At 43.4% G+C, this 15,593-nt stretch overlaps 1 protein-coding gene across 9 annotated transcripts in view; it reads left to right on the top strand.

Annotated features, from left to right (window-relative positions):
- The window catches only part of ARHGEF3 (Rho guanine nucleotide exchange factor 3), a 324,108-nt gene that overhangs the window by 166,840 nt on the left and 141,675 nt on the right, over positions 1–15,593 (top strand). For all 9 annotated transcript variants that reach the window (XM_032322931.1, XM_032322961.1, XM_032322951.1 and 6 more), the window contains one exon: positions 8,719–8,781. In XM_032322931.1, coding sequence (XP_032178822.1) covers positions 8,719–8,781 — 63 coding nt within the window. The remainder of the gene's footprint in view (positions 1–8,718; positions 8,782–15,593) is intronic.

The following is a 15,593-nucleotide window of genomic DNA, read 5'->3' as shown; positions in this document are numbered from 1 at the left end:
GCTGTTACTGCTGCAATGGCTTCTGCTACTAATGAGTTAATACTTGAGCCATTCCTGGGGTACCTGGGTGGCTCAGTTGGTTAAGTGTCTGCCTTTGGCTCAGGTCCTGATCTCAGGGTCCTGGGATCAAGCCCTACATTGGGCTCCCTGCTCAGCAGGAAGCCTGATTCCACCTCTCTCTGCCTGCTGCTCTCCCTACTTGTGATCTCTCTCTCTGTCAAATAAATAAATAAAATTTTACCAAAAAATACTTGAGACGTTCCTGTGTGCCAGGCACTGTGCTAAGCTCTTTACCCACATTGATCTAGTTAACTCTCATAGTAGCATTTGTACTCCCATTTTATAGACAAGGAAATTCAGGTGTGGAGAGGCACTGTGCCAGGCACTGTGCTAAGCTCTTTACCCACATTGATCTAGTTAACTCTCATAGTAGCATTTGTACTCCCATTTTATAGACAAGGAAATTCAGATGTGGAGAGGTGAAATGATGTGCTTAAGGTTCTACAACAAATAAAGGGCATAATTAGGGTATGAAGTCACCATGTCTGACTTTAGTGCCCCCTTAACATCACCAAACTATAGTTAATGGCATCTGCATGCAAACTTATATTTCATGTGAGTAAAGATTTATTTCCCCGTGGCTCAGAGAGAACCATGATTTCCAGGTTTGCAACCCTGTGAGGACATGGAAAAGTCTAGAAAAAAGGCTCAGGGTTCCTGGGTGCTAGAGAAGGATGTTTTAAAAATAAGGAGGAAAACCCACCAATAGCGTATTAAAAATGGAGGAAGGGTCCCTCTGTCTGGCTCACCCCTGGAGCTTCAGACAAGAGAGAAACAGAATGTGGATCCATGCTCTGCTCGAACGTGAGTTTAGGGAGTCCAGCTCCAGCTAAGGCCAACTACAAGAACACAAAATCCTTCTGCTAATCTCTCCCCCAAGAAGGCACAGATAAAAGGGAGGCATTAAGCCTCCGAAACCACCAAAGCTGTTTGCCAGCAGAGAGATAAATCAAAAAGGTTTGAGATCTGGTTTGAATTTAATAATTACAAACGACTGATCAGGGGCCATTTGCTGTCAGGTCGGGAGCTGCACTCCCTCCATCAGTGCCTTTTTTGCTGCTCTGGTCACTTGGTTATTAAATAGAAAAACCCTGTGATTAAATCACAGGGCTGTTCCAACACTAATCAATTCAATCTCAGCCATTTAAAATGAAGTCAGACCTCGCATTTGCCCTGTCTCTGTGAGAGCAGTGGGGACACTGCAGACGTGACTAGAGGTATCCGGAGAGAGTCCACGTAGAGCACCCCCCTCCATGTGACGTGGGTGGTTGGAGGAGGGTCAGGCCATGTGCCCGCTAGGTCACCCACCGTCCCATGGGATCCCCATCTCTGGTGCCTACCCTGCCCACCTCGCAATGTCAAATAACAACAAAACAGCAGGGACAGCAGTTATAATAGTAATCAGGGTGAGAGCCGCAGCAGCAATAATAACGACCATGTTTTAATCTTATGCCTTTTGCCTGGCCCAGTTCAAAATATTTTCTGTCCTTCAATCCTTGGAATAGAGCTGGGATGGAGAAATCAAAGCCTGTAGAAGCGTTTTAGAGACGTTTACAGATCCCCACATTTGAAAACTGGCTGGCCCATGCTTGGTCCTGGATAAATAACTGTTGAACGAATGAAGGGATGAAGAAGTAACTGGATCACACCACACAGCAAATGGTGGAACTGGACTTTGAAGCCAGGTCTCTCTCCTTTGTGCTCCTAATCTCCTTCAGGTACAGAGGCTCACAAATGCCCTGGGAGCCTTTTTATATTGTTTTTAAAACATGTATTATTTTAAATAAGTGTTTAAATGTATGATATATTCTTAATATAATAATTTAAATAGAGCACATGTTGTTTTTAAACAATGTAAAAAGAGAAGCAGGGGTGCCTGGGTAGCTCAGCGGATTAAGCCTCGGCCTTCAGCTCAGGTCATGATCTCGGGGTCCTGGGATCGAACCCCGCATCGGGCTCTCTGCTCAGCAGGGAGCCTGCTTCCCCCCTCTCTCTCTGTCTGCCTCTCTGCCTGCTTGTGATCTCTGTCAAATAAATAAATAAAATCTTTTAAAAAAAATAAAAAGAGAAACAGCATTGTGTGGCAGAAAGGTCAGTGGTTTGGGAGTGAGGCTGGCCTAGAGAGGAATCCCTCTCTTAGTATTTACTAGTTTTGTGATGTTGAGTGAGCTCGAGTGTCCCTCACTGTAAAACGAACAGCAATGCGTTTTTAAACTGGGTTAAAGTGAAGTTTAGCTGGAAGAGTCCTCTAAACAGTGGGCACCGTGCTTAGCACTTCCCTTTCCTTGTGTATTAGAAAGCACCCAGTGATGCTTCTAGGATTCTAAGGCTTAACACCTCGAAGGATCCCAAGATTTGAGCCTAGAGAGAATGGAAGCTGAGCCCAGTAAGGATAAGTCAGTCAGTAAGGATAAGTCAGGCCTGGACCAGGTCTTCTTCTTCTCCCCCTGCCCCCCCCTTAGCCTTTTTCTCTTTCTTCCTCTTCTCTTCCTCCTCCTCCTCCTCCTTCTTCTTCATCATTATCATCATCTTCTTCCTCTTTAAGATTTATGTATTTATTTATTTTTAGAAAGGAAGAGAGAGAGGAAAGAGCGCGTCTGCAGGAAGGGCAGAGGGAGAGGGAGGGAAGCAGATGCCCCACTGAGCGCAGAACCCCATGGGGGGCTTAATCCCATGACCCTGAGATCATGACCTGAGCCAAAATCAAGAGTAGAGTGGTTAACTGACGGAGCCATCCAGTCACCCCTTGGACCAGCTCTTCTGAATATTGATCAGCTAAGGATAGGGTCAGTGCTTTCCACAGAGAGCTCACTCAGAACACCAGAAAAAGTAGTTGTTTCTGGACCATTTACTAATGAGATTTAGTGGTCTGCCTTGTGCTATTAGAAGGTAACTGGACCTAAAGGAGATGGCCATTGAGTGGCCTGAAGAACAGTGATGCTTCATAAGATAAGATCGGGCGTGTTCAGGGTGATATGGCCATAGACATGATGCTTCATGAGAGTGGGCTGGAAGGGGCACAGGTGAAGATCTAAGGTTGACATAGCAGGGTGGTGTTACGAGTAGTGAGTCTTAGACAGAGTCCACTTGATCCATCCAGACATACCCATCAGACCTCACATCCAAACGTACTGAGGGCTTTGCTCTATTGCAAATTAACAAAGGAGCCTCCTGCTTGTTTTTTGATTCAAGAAGCATGAGTTTTTCCAGCACCCAAGCACCTCTAGAAAGTGCTTGCCTGCCTATGTAACCTGTGGGGCTAAGGAATCAAATTGTACATTCAGACCCTCTGTTCCCATAAATTCCCCTCTGTGACTGCCTTTCCTGCCTGTCCCAGACAGGCACCCAGGTGTTCAGACAAAGGGTTCAGGTGCCCATTAAGTTCACTTATAATGTGGTTCCTTTGACTGGTCCCTTTCAGTTGAGGTGTTATCATACTTGGATTCCTTGATCCCGAAGCACAGAGACTGACTCTCCATGCTCCTGCGGAGGGCAGTGCCCGGATAGATGCTCTGGTCATGGGTGTGCCTCACCCTTGAACAGATCTGCCATTCTTTTCTCACAGGAGGAGTGGCAGTCCCCAGTATCCCACTTGGACCAATGCTTGAACAACCATGATTTCTTTAAATGTCTATGTATTTTAAGGAAAATAAATGCCCTCACTGGTAAGGAAACAAACAAACAAACAACAACCTTTCCTATTTGAAAAGCAAGAGTTGTAGCTTAAATGTAAAGGGTTTGAGTCTCCAGGGAAATCTGAGGTTGAAGCGTGTCAGCTTTCAGTGATCTTTGCTTTTGAGGTTTTGATGTAATTTTGGCAGCCAGGTGGTTAGCGGAAGGGAAGGGTGTCACCTCGGAAACACTGGTCTCCTTTATTCATTCTTTCTTTCAGTCACTCATTCAAAAATCATTCATAGCCCCGCTGCACAGGGCACTGGGGTTTAAAGTCATGTGCTCAAATCAGCGTAGACGACAGCTCCCAAGGCACTTTGTTTTCACGGTTGAGAGGGAAGTGGACTGTGCATTCGCTTCAGTAAACTGAACAAGAATAACAGGGTGGGTCCATGGCTCCTCCAGTTGGCTGATGAGAACATGTGAGGCCAAGTGTGTAAATGCAGACAATTCACACTGTGTCCTTCATGCCTAGGAACCCCCGCTCCCCCCAGTAACCTGCCCATGGTTTCCGACATACAGGGGAAGTAAAATGGTGACTTGGTTCATCCGTAGCCTACCTGAGAGCAGGCAGTGATAGTTTTAAAACTAGAAAGGACCTCAGAATGTTACCTAGCTGTACTATCTTCAAGGTCTTTTCTTGTTTTTTGTTTTTTGTTTGTTTTTTTTTAAATTCTTTTAGAGAGGGAAGGGAGAGGGGCAGAGGCGGGAGAGAGAGAATCTTAAAGCAGGCTTCAACCCAGCATGGAGCTAGATGTGGGGCTTGGTCTCACAATCCTGAGACCATGACCTGAGCCAAAATCAAGAGTCGGACACTAAAGTGACTGAGTCACCCAGGTGCCCCAAGGCCAGTTCTTTGGTAGAATAAGTTAGAATAAGTTGGTAGAATAAGTTTCCTCCCAAACTCCTTGTGCTCAACACTTTCCTAGACCTTCCAGAGTCTGGGACAGAACAGCGCAGTTGGGAAACACATAGCTTGGAGCCCAGTGAACCCAGGCTCTGCTCTTGCTCATTATTGAACTTTGGGCAAGTCCCTGCCTCTGAGCATCCATCTCCTCTTCTGCAAAATGGGGATAATACTTATTCCTGTCCACCTCCTGAGGTGGTCGTAAGGATTAAATCAGATCACACATGTGAAGGTTTAATTCTGTGATCGACATGTAGTGAGTGTTTCATAGTCTAAAGCTGATTATTGTCATTATCAGTCCTTTTGGTGAAGTTCAAAATGAGTGCAGTGTCCTGCCACCCTCTGCTTTCTGAGATGCTCATTGGTCTGTGTCTCCAGATTTAAATTTCCCACTGGGGATTTCTTCTGTGAAGCTCCTGGGTGGGGTGTGCAGTGCATGTGTGGGACCATCATCCCCTGAATTGACTGGGCTGGCCAGTCTGGCGGAAGGTGCAGTGCATGTGTGGGACCATCATCCCCTGAATTGACTGGGCTGGCCAGTCTGGCGGAAGGGGTGCCCATTTGGTCCCCTCAACTCCCTGCACCCCTCTTGGAGCTGGGTAATTGGTAAAGATGACAAGCTTCTCAAAAGGAGCAGAACTAATGGCATCAACAAAACAATCAAATACTATTATAAGCGGAGTCGGCCATGCACCAGATACTGCACCAGGTTCTGAAATGTGACCTGGACAGACCAAGTCTTGCCTTCATGGGCTCGTGTCTGAGGAGAAGGTCAACCAAAAACCAGAAAGCAAAATATTAAATTAAATTATCATTCTAAACTAGGTCTCCTTTGCTAGTCTCCGTCTCAGCTCTTCATCTGACTCATTCTCAGCAGAGATCATAATCGGTAATTATTTTGTTTTCTTTTTAGCTCCCATTAGTGGGCAAGGAGCATGACTGGCTCATTCACTGCTGTCTCCCCAGACCCGTAGCAGGGCTTTGCCCATCAGAGTGTTTGGTGAGCATAAAGCAAATGAACAAATGACTAAGCAATACTTTGTGAAATTTTTGCTTCAGGCCCAGAATTTAAACATCACGCTACTTCTTTGTTGCTGCTGGTGACCAGTTACCACCCCCTGTAACAGAAATTGAAAAGCAAATCCACGTTGATAATCCATTCAGCTTTCATTTTGTAAAATGTGTGGGTTTTTAAACAAGATCATTCTATCCCAGATTAACTGGCCATGGCTTAATTAAAAAGCCTGCCAGAGGACATTTGTCTTCTGGATTTGACACTGGAGGCATGTGGAAATGTCTGGGGTGACGGGTGCTCTGGAGACCAGTGCTGGGTCCTGTGTTGAGTTGGTCTGGATGCCTCTGAGGCAAAAAGCTCTTATTATCCCCTCTCCTTCACCAGGGTGAACTTCTTGGGGTAACAGGTTACCATCAATGTGTTGCACATTGATTAGCAATTACAAAACTGCTGAGCTCTAGGAATGGAATTGTAGCACCATGAAGTTCTATAATCCCACAATACCAGGTTGCAGTACATAAGTGTGTGGCTTACAGTTTAGGGAACACATGACAGGAGCTGCCATTTATTGTGCACCTACTGTATATCAGGCCTCGTTCTGACTGCTATATGCATATCATCTATGATCCTCACAGCAGCCTGACCCAGTAGGCACTATTTGCACGTTTACAGATACTATCCCAGAGCCTCAGCCCCTCACAGCAGTTCCAAGATCCCAGGTATAACACTGTAGCCACTTAAGGGAAGAGCAGCCAGACTCAGGAGGGGCAGGGGCTTCCTGAGCAGCGTCTGTTGCCCTCTCTTACACCCCGCAAGTGTTACTGACTGACTGAAGCTCTCTTCCATTTGCTGTGCTATGTAGTCTTTCTCAATGCAGCCCTCCAAGCAGATGCTACCAGACATTCTGGAGAGCAAATGAGTTGTAACCTGTTTGCAAAGTATGCTCTAAGTGATGGGTGTGAAGGGTTCTGCCCCAGGGAATTAGAATCCTGGATTCTGTAGCCGTGTAACTTTGAACAAATTATTTATCTCCCCTGACTTCAGTTTATTTACCCTAGCATGGAAATGATTCCTTGGGGGCACGTGGGTGGCTTAGTGGATTAAGCCTCTGCCTTTGGCTCAGGTCATGATCTCTGGGTCCTGGGATCTAGCCCTGCATCAGGCTCTTTGCTGGGCAGGGAGCCTGCTTCACCCTCTCTCTGCCTGCTTCTCTGCCTACTTGTGATCGCTCTCTCTCTGTCGAATAAATAAACTACAACAACAAAAATGATCCCTTGACCTACTTGCCTCAAAAAGTCACCTTACAGACATTAACCAATGAATTGGCTTCACTGACACCACAGAGCTACTTTTAACTAGAGGATGAGTCAGAGGGTCAGGTTCCTGTGCAAACATGAATGGCGGGTGGCTACCAGCACCTTCTCAAGGCTCCCCCCACCCAAAACCCCAGAATGGAGTTCCTTAATGCAGATCCTTGAGCACCATCCCAGAGGGTGGATTAAACCTCCTGGTACCTGACATTCATCTCTAAATCTTTCCACTGCTCAGTGGAATAATATATAGGACCCAGAACTCCCCTGCTCTGGATTGAACCACATGTACCTGTGGAGTTCTGAAGATCTAGGTCGCTGGCTCTGGAACAAGAGGCTCTAGTCCCCACCCAGTATCTTTTCTAGCAAACTCTTATTCACCTTCTGGATCCTTCAGGTGTCTCCTCCTCTGAGAAGACCTCCCCAACCCCCACCGAAACCAAACTAATTACTCCTCACTGTGCTTTTGGAGAACCCATGTTTTGAGCACCCACTGTGTACCAGGCAGTCTGCTAAGTTGTAAAATGCATTACCATATTTTCTCCTCTCCCTTTGAGAATAGAAGCTAATGTCCCCCCACCCCCACACACACCTTAAGACTTGAGAAAGGGTAACTCAGAAAAGTGATGTGACTTTCCTAGGGCATTTGGATTGTACTGGATTATAGTTCATTCCTTCAGTTCTGTCCCTCTACAGGAATGTGAGTTCTGTAACTGTGCATGCTGCTGGTCTTTGTGGTCCCAGGAGCAAATGAAGTGTCAGGCTTGGGGTAGATGCTCAACAAATCTTCCTTGAACTGAAGCAAATAAAGAATAGGACAATTATAGTGAGGTAAACAAGGATGGCTCTAGTCGCTTTCCACACTCTGTCTTTCCTGCTCAAGGTAGAATGGAGGAGGAGGAAGAGGGGAGCTTCTTTAGGGATGAAGACTCCAGATGTCTCTGGACTCCATGGGAACTGTGGGCCAGTGATTCTGGTCCTTTGGTAGGTTTCTGCCAAGTAGGATCAGGAGACTTAGCAAGTCACAAATTAGGGACTCATGCAATACTTGCCTGGTTGGTTGAGCTGGGATGTAGAAAAGAGGTGAATGTATCTCTGATGAGCTTTGTTATGGTTTGTAGATGGAATTTCGTTTCCTTTTATAAAAGAAGAAAATATATTTTCCACATCTAACCTGACAGACTTCCTTGGTCGTAAGGTCATTTAAAATTCAATTTTCTTCCATTCAAGCAATGATTTTTCTTGGTGTTTATAGCTATAAAATAGGAACGCTAGAGATGATGTCTTAAGGTTTGTTACAGCACTCTGGTTCTGTGATTATATCAGGACCCTGGTTGAAGTTTAGAACAAATTTAAATTACCCAAGTACAAAGAGCTCTAAAAATGAAATATCTTTAAGTGAATTTGATTTTCTTTCCAGTCTAATTTCTTCTTTCAAGTTAGTCAGAACCTGAACTTTGTATCTAAATTTCTGAGCCTTGATATATAAAGATATTTAGGAAAAAAAAGAAACAAATTGTAGCAGCAGGGATAAGAACAATAATGTAAACCAATCATCTTAGAGTTTAAAAGCTTCCTGTGATTTCTTAGGCTTTCTTGGAATTGTTCATTATATATATTGGTTAAAGGATTGGGGGAAACATGATAGAAATGACAGGGATTGCATATGCCATTCAACTGGTTGCTTTTTTCCCCTTTCCTTAATCAAAGCCATAATCCCCATCTACATCTGAACTTTTTCATTTCTTTTGCAGCGAAAACGCAAGCAGAGCACCCAAGATGAAGATGCTGTTAGCCTCTGTAGTCTCGACATAAGTGTAAGTACACTGCTTTCTACCAGCTCTGCCATGAGAGCACCTCTCGTCTCTGAATCTATTGGTTAATATGCCATGTGCTTTAAGGGGGCTTCAAGCTACTGATGATGGAAATTGTGACCTGGGGAAAACTCTTTTAAACATTTCACTTCACTAGAGAAAGCTGAGCGGCCAACTTGGCTTGCAAGCCAAGTTGTTTACTTGCTCATGTTTTTTTCTCTCATAAAATGAATTATGAAATCAGTGCATCTGAGGAGAATCTAGATGAATGTCACCATGCAGTTTTAGAGGCCGGTTCTAGAAGATGGTCAGATGTTTGTCCCCCTTTCAGAGAAGTTAATGAGTCAGCCCAACTTGGGCAGCTGGTACCCAAAAGCTGAGAGAAGTCTCCAGCAGCGTGGCAGAGTGAGTGACTTTGGATTTAGCAGATCTTCATTTGAATCAAGAGTCTACTCTTCCCATTAATGTGACACTTTTCCTTGTCTCTATTTTCTCATCTGGAGAATAGAGATGAAAAGGCTTCACCCGGCAGGATTATCGTGAGGGTCAAATAAAACAGTAAAAGTGAGACTACTGAGCTCATTGCCTGGTACAGACTTAGGCACCTACAAAATGTGAGCCTTGTTGTATTTTTCCTTAAAAGCAGAAGTTTACTAAAGATATTTAATGACATGGTAGTCGAGTGCTGGTGCTAATAGAGGTTAAGAGGTTTCTTGAATTTGGGGGACTGTGTGCTGGGTGCTTAATTTTTGCAGCTTTCTTTGTATGGCGTCTTTGACCCCCCCAGCTGGGAAGCCAACCTTGGCTTCTGCTGCACTCATTACCGAAGGGCTGGTGGGTGGGTGTTCAGGTCCTCTAGGGCTCCCCACATCCATTCATCACGTATACTTCCTTGGAGTGCACTCATTGTGCATGGTGGATCCATCCAGCTTTAGACCCCAGTCTTTCTCCTCCATAGAAACCATGGACGCCATTGTTGTGAGATGAGAAAGCTTCTGTGCTGAGACTTAAGGGCTGAGTCATGGTCCTGGCTCTGCCTGTAACCAATAGTGCAAGCTTGGCCTCAGTTTCCTCATTTGTTGGGGGAAAAAAAAAAGATGTTTAAGATCAAGTCCTCTAAAACCACTGTGAAAATCGGAAACTTTGTTGAACATGGATCATGGGGGTCTCATCCAATAACATTTATTTACCAGTCCAAACAATGCTTTTAGTTATTTTTAATTATTGCAGAATTTTGTGTGATGCAAATTTCCATGATGGAGTGATCCTGAGCTGGCATCTAATTAATGTACTTGGACATCTTTTTTTCACCATATGGTGTTTGTTCCAGTCTTTAGACCATCAGATTGATGGCGTTGGACCAGTTTACTCGGATACCATAGTAACAGGACAAAAAAAATGATGTTCTTCTGGGTTTTACTTTACTTGCTGAATGTTTTATTATTGACAGGTGAAGTCTATGAAACTTCCTATAGCAGCAATTTTTTTGCATGTTTGAATGTTTTTAATTTTTTGGTTAATTATTGGGATCATTGACGTTCTGAATTGAAAGAGCTCTTAGCCATTATATAGTTCTGTCCTCTCACTTTTGAAAATGAAGAGTAGAAGCCCAGGGAGATGTAGTGATTTAGGCAAGAATTTAATCTAAGATCACATGTCATCAAACATATTTCTTCAACTGCATTATATTTATTATATTTATTTTTTCAGGAAAACATATCTTTAGAAGCTATTTTTTAAAATCAAAAAACCATGAACCCCTCTTATATGAAAGGATTATTTGCAATTATGAATTGTGATTTGGTTTTTTTTGCTGATTGGCATCAGTAACCTTGCCTTCTCTTAAGATCACTGAAGTCTCATATAATTAACTGTCTGACTTCTTTTCTCTTGGTGCGGCTACAGAGGATATCTCTCTTTCGTTTTTAATCATCTCATCATGTTTTGTCACAATAGAGTGACTTGTATAGAAAAGAAATTTACCTTTATGCTTAGGGATGGCCAGATGCTTCAGCTATGACCAAACTCCTTTCTAATTTGCCTGGCATTCTTTTCTGAATCTTGGGAGACAGATTCTAGAGCCTCAGCAGTTTCCTCCAAAAATTGTCACATGGTATTATAGTAACTGTAAAAGTTAGAAAGATCCTAGACTCCTAGATGCTGTTGGAAGACATGAAGACTGCTGTGTTCCAGGCTCACTGACAATCCCCGTCATATGGAAATGACAGGATGTGTGACAGATCCAGCCAGGGCCTCAGAAGAAGTGGTACTGATGTTCAGTGCCTCCCACCTAACCAGCACTCAGTGGAGGTACATTGCATTGAGTGAAGCGGTGGGTGGAACCACTCATAAGAAGATGTTTTGCCATGAAGGCAACAGTGTCTAAATAAGTAGCTGAATTGTTCTAATAAATAGCCTTTGTAGGCTGCTTGGAGATGCTTTAGAACAGTGATATCCAGTAGTCACAGTCCCTTAACTGGCCAGCAGCATTCTTCACCATACTGAAGAGTAGCTTGACCCTGTTTCTATGTGTTGTGGAAAGTATCTGAAAAGAAAGTGGGTTCCGACAGATGACTCATACGGGAGGATGTGAGGGCTTGGGAAAGTAATATTAGTAACTTTCAATTTGATTCCACTTAATAAGTGGAAAGATAGTCATCAGATGTGTATTTTCAACAAGAAGTTACTAGATGAAGGGATGGGGTCCTTTGGGGATCACGGTCAAGTTTCCACTGTGTTCTAGCCCAGTGCTACATGCACACTGAGCTCTTGGTATGTACTGATTGTTTGATTCATTTTTAAAAACAGAAAAACAGTGAGCCCTCCTAATCTGTACTAGAATTTAACACATCCAGGCCTTTTAAAGAAATGTATTTGTGACATAGAGTTGGGAGATGTTAACACTGACAAAGTCTTCCCCCCTTGATTAAAAAGTATGTATAGAGTCCCACAGGGTGTTTGGGTGACGATAACACCAAACATTCCTACTGACATCTTGCTTTAGTTCAAAGCCTCAGATGACTAGATTTTGGTAGGTTCCTGGAAGAGAGTTTTCCTTCTAACCTCCTACTAAACTTGGACTTAGAGACCAAATAGAAGGGCAAAAGCTAAGAAAAGAGCTTATTCTTACAGACAGGGATCTCCCATCATTTAGGGAGGTCATGGAGTCCTTTGGGAATCTGGGCTCCAGAAATTTTACAAGATTGATGTGTGATTTCATGGGCCCCAGGGAGCTCAGCCAAGACCCATGTTAAGAGTTCCCATTTTAAAATGGGAATTGGAAGGGTCTTCAGGCATGGTGACGTATCTCCAAAGAATTAGTCTCCCACCCTCCACCCCAGCACTTGGTGAAAAATAAATGGTGATGGAATGTCCATGCTGGTTGACGCTATAATCGTTCTCTGATTTTTTTCCACCACTTTACCCAAGCCACTGGCTGAGCCCCCAGCTTCCTGGCAGGATAGAATGCAAAATATTCCAGGACCAAAAAAAAAAAAAAAAAAAAAAAGTCAAACCTATACTTTTGAGAACAAATTGCAGAGAGGAGGATGCTCCTAGCAGCCGCCTACAAATCTCTTCTCACGTCAGAGGATGCGAGTGGGATGGTTTCAGGGACATGGCTTCCCCCACAGCACTTTTCTGGTTTAAGTTCTAACGGGGGAGCGACGCCTGAGTGGAAAGCCAGGGTTTGTGGTGTCCCGGGAAACAGGATGTTGGAAGAGCCAGGTGTGGCCCCTGATGGAGAGCATTGCTCAGCACCAAGCATCCTCTCTTAAAAAACAAATGAGTTCTGAGGTGGGCATAAAAATGGTTTCCAGTGATAAAAACAGTGTAAAAGATGAAAAGAAACACATAAGTCCTTGTAGAAAATCTGGACATAAGAGAGGTCATTAATAACCCCACCTCAAAGCAGTAGCTACATTTTGATGTATTACCTCCTTGGCATTATACACACACTTTAAAATTTTTCATCATGGATGTTGCAGACATACAAAGTGGCAGCAAGGTTAATACAAAATGTAGCTACCAGTGCAACTGAGGAAATGTGCCCTTAATGGCAAAGCAGAACGCCTTGCTCTGCAGAGTTGTGTTGGTTGTTGCCTTGCCTGTCTATAAACTTGCTACACATATGTATCCCTAAATAGCATGTATACTTAAGTTTGTATAAGCACAAATTTTAAAAAATTGGGATTGTAACACATACTAATTTATTCCTGAAATTTTCACTTAACTACATTGAAATCGTGTCACCACATCCTAAAATATTCTTTAAGAACCTTATTGTTAATAACCACACAGTACTTTGTCAAACGAATGCACCAATTTTTTTAAACCAATCCTTCGTTGGATATTTAGATAAATTATAACTTTTCACTATTATAAATAATACTGGAAGGCATTTAAGAATATCTGTGTAATCTTATATCAGGAGGATAAAATGGATAAAATACGAAATTCCTGACTGAAGTGGTACAAATATTTTTAAGCCCATGAATAGGTCTGTACCCCTTCTAGAAGTGAGAGGTGGAAATTCAGTTCAGACCCGATGAGTCTGGTTCAGAAACTCAGTAGAGATTGTTCTCAGGTTGCCCTGGGCCATTTCTCTTTCAGATGTATTAGTGGTCCCTTGCTAAGTCCATGACTTCATATGGGGCATTTGCTTCTACCGCCTCTTTTGGAAGAGCTCCTCCTGTCACCTCTGGGGGGCCCAGGCCCCTCATGTGACTGGTGGAGATGGGGCAGGTAGAGTTAGAGCCAGCAGTAGGGCATCCCTTCCCTGCTGAAGGCACTTTCTATGGCTGAACAATGACTAGTGTGAGGTAAGATCTATTTAATCCACACAACTGCCTGTCACCCTAGGTGACGAAGAAACTGAGCCTCAGAGAGTTAAGCAGTTTGCTGAAAGTCCCAGCTTATTGTAGATCCAACCCAGGATGGTTGGATGCCACAGCCTCCCCACACCACCTCCAGTCTGGGAAGAAGATGAGGCATTTGGCTCTGTGGCTTCTGGTAGTAGATGGCGTAAGGGATATTCAGCTCCTCTTACTGGCAAACCACCTTTGAGCTTTATGACATTTTTGTTACTTGTGCTTTCTGATGATTTACCCTATCAGTGTGGATGCTCGAAGCTCCAAAATGGGTAGAGGAAGGGGACAGAACTTTCTTGTCTCGATTAACCCAAGTGATGTTTCATTGCTTGGATATGTTAAGGTAGACATGGAACAGCAGCAGGGAGTTTTGTTTTGTTTTGTTTTTTTAATCTGTGCTCAGCAGAGTCCAGATCATTAAAAAAGATACCATTTCTGAGGTTTGCTTTCTTTCAGCCTGTCTGGAACTTGCTAACTGGGGAGAGAGATTAGCCTTGCCCTGGCCAGCATGGGGCCTTGATGAATTACGTGGGAGAGTTTAATAAGGCTCTTATCACCGAGGAGACCAGGTCTGCACTGAGATTGGGTCTTCATTAATGTATGCTTGTATTTAACTTGTTGGCATGTGTTCTATTTTGGATTTATGATCTGCTGTCACTGCCTGTGATATTGCTTGGGTCCAATGTAGTGGAGACCCTCTGTTGTGTCCAAGATGGTGCTACCATTTCTAATGGCAAAGGAGCTCAAAATTGACACTAGACACATTCCATCTAGCCTTCGCCCCCAATGGATTAGGTGGTGGGTTGTAATAATCACTGTGATCTTTACTCTTTGATCTACCTCTTGAAATGTACAATGACAATGAAATTCTAAGGAGCTTCAGGACACACTCTCAGAAGGTAATTGATGTAACAAAGTGTCAGTCATTCTCTACTACTCCCTTCAAAGTGACGTTGATGGAACCCATATTAAATGAGGCGTCTCATGCTCTGAGAACACCTGCCTGTTTGAATTTGTCATAAGAATCACACACTTTGGGAGCTTAGAGACTGAACACTGCTCTGTACCTCAGTTTCCTCACCTGTAAACTGAAATTGAAACAGTGCCTCACCTTAGGGTTGTAAGGATTGAAATGGGTTAGTTCATGCAAAGCACTTAGGACCTGGCCCATAGTAAGTATGAAAATACTAGCTGGGATGCCTGGGTGGCTCAGTTGGTTAAGCGTTTGCCTTCAGTCATGATCCCAGGGTCCTGGGATTGAGCCCTGCATCGCGCTCCCTGCTCAGCGGGAAGCCTGGTTCTCCCTCTCCCACTCTCCCTGCTTGTGTTCCCTCTCTCTCTCTCTGTCTCTCTTTGTCAACTAAATAAATAAAATCTTTAAGAGAAAAGCAAAGCAAAGAAAAGAAAAAAGACAAGACCAGCTATTATTCTGTTGATTTCATAATACAAAAATGACTTTGTGGTTAAATTTATGGATATCTCTTTCTGGCACAAGTGATCATAAATAGAAGTTATTGTGAAATTTCTTAAAAGTGAAGATCTATGAAGTCTATGAAGAGACATATACGGAGTTTTATTACTTTTTTTTTATAATAGCCGAAAGCTGGAAACAGCATGAATATCCGAACTCTATAGAGACTTGTAAATATATTTTAAAATTTAAGTGTAAAACACAATGACAGAGCACATAAAATATAAATTATATTCCTAGATGTTTTTATAGATTTGGCTACGTAAAGGAATAAGTGTGGAGAAGCGCGCACTGCATTGTGGACAATGGCTTTTCGGAAGATGGAATTATGAGAAGGGGAGCTTCAGTTCCTGGGTTCTTGACCTTTGGCATCTTGGGAAACCTATGAACCCCCTTCCCCTTAGAAGGCCATCTCTTTGTGCCTAAAATTAAATACATATGTAAGATGACAACAAAACTCAGTTATATTGAAATGC

This window comes from Mustela erminea, chromosome 1 (genome assembly GCF_009829155.1).
Source record: "Mustela erminea isolate mMusErm1 chromosome 1, mMusErm1.Pri, whole genome shotgun sequence".
NCBI lineage: Eukaryota > Metazoa > Chordata > Mammalia > Carnivora > Mustelidae > Mustela > Mustela erminea.
Note: the sequence above shows the minus strand (reverse complement) of the source record. Positions and strands in the feature narration are given on the sequence as shown.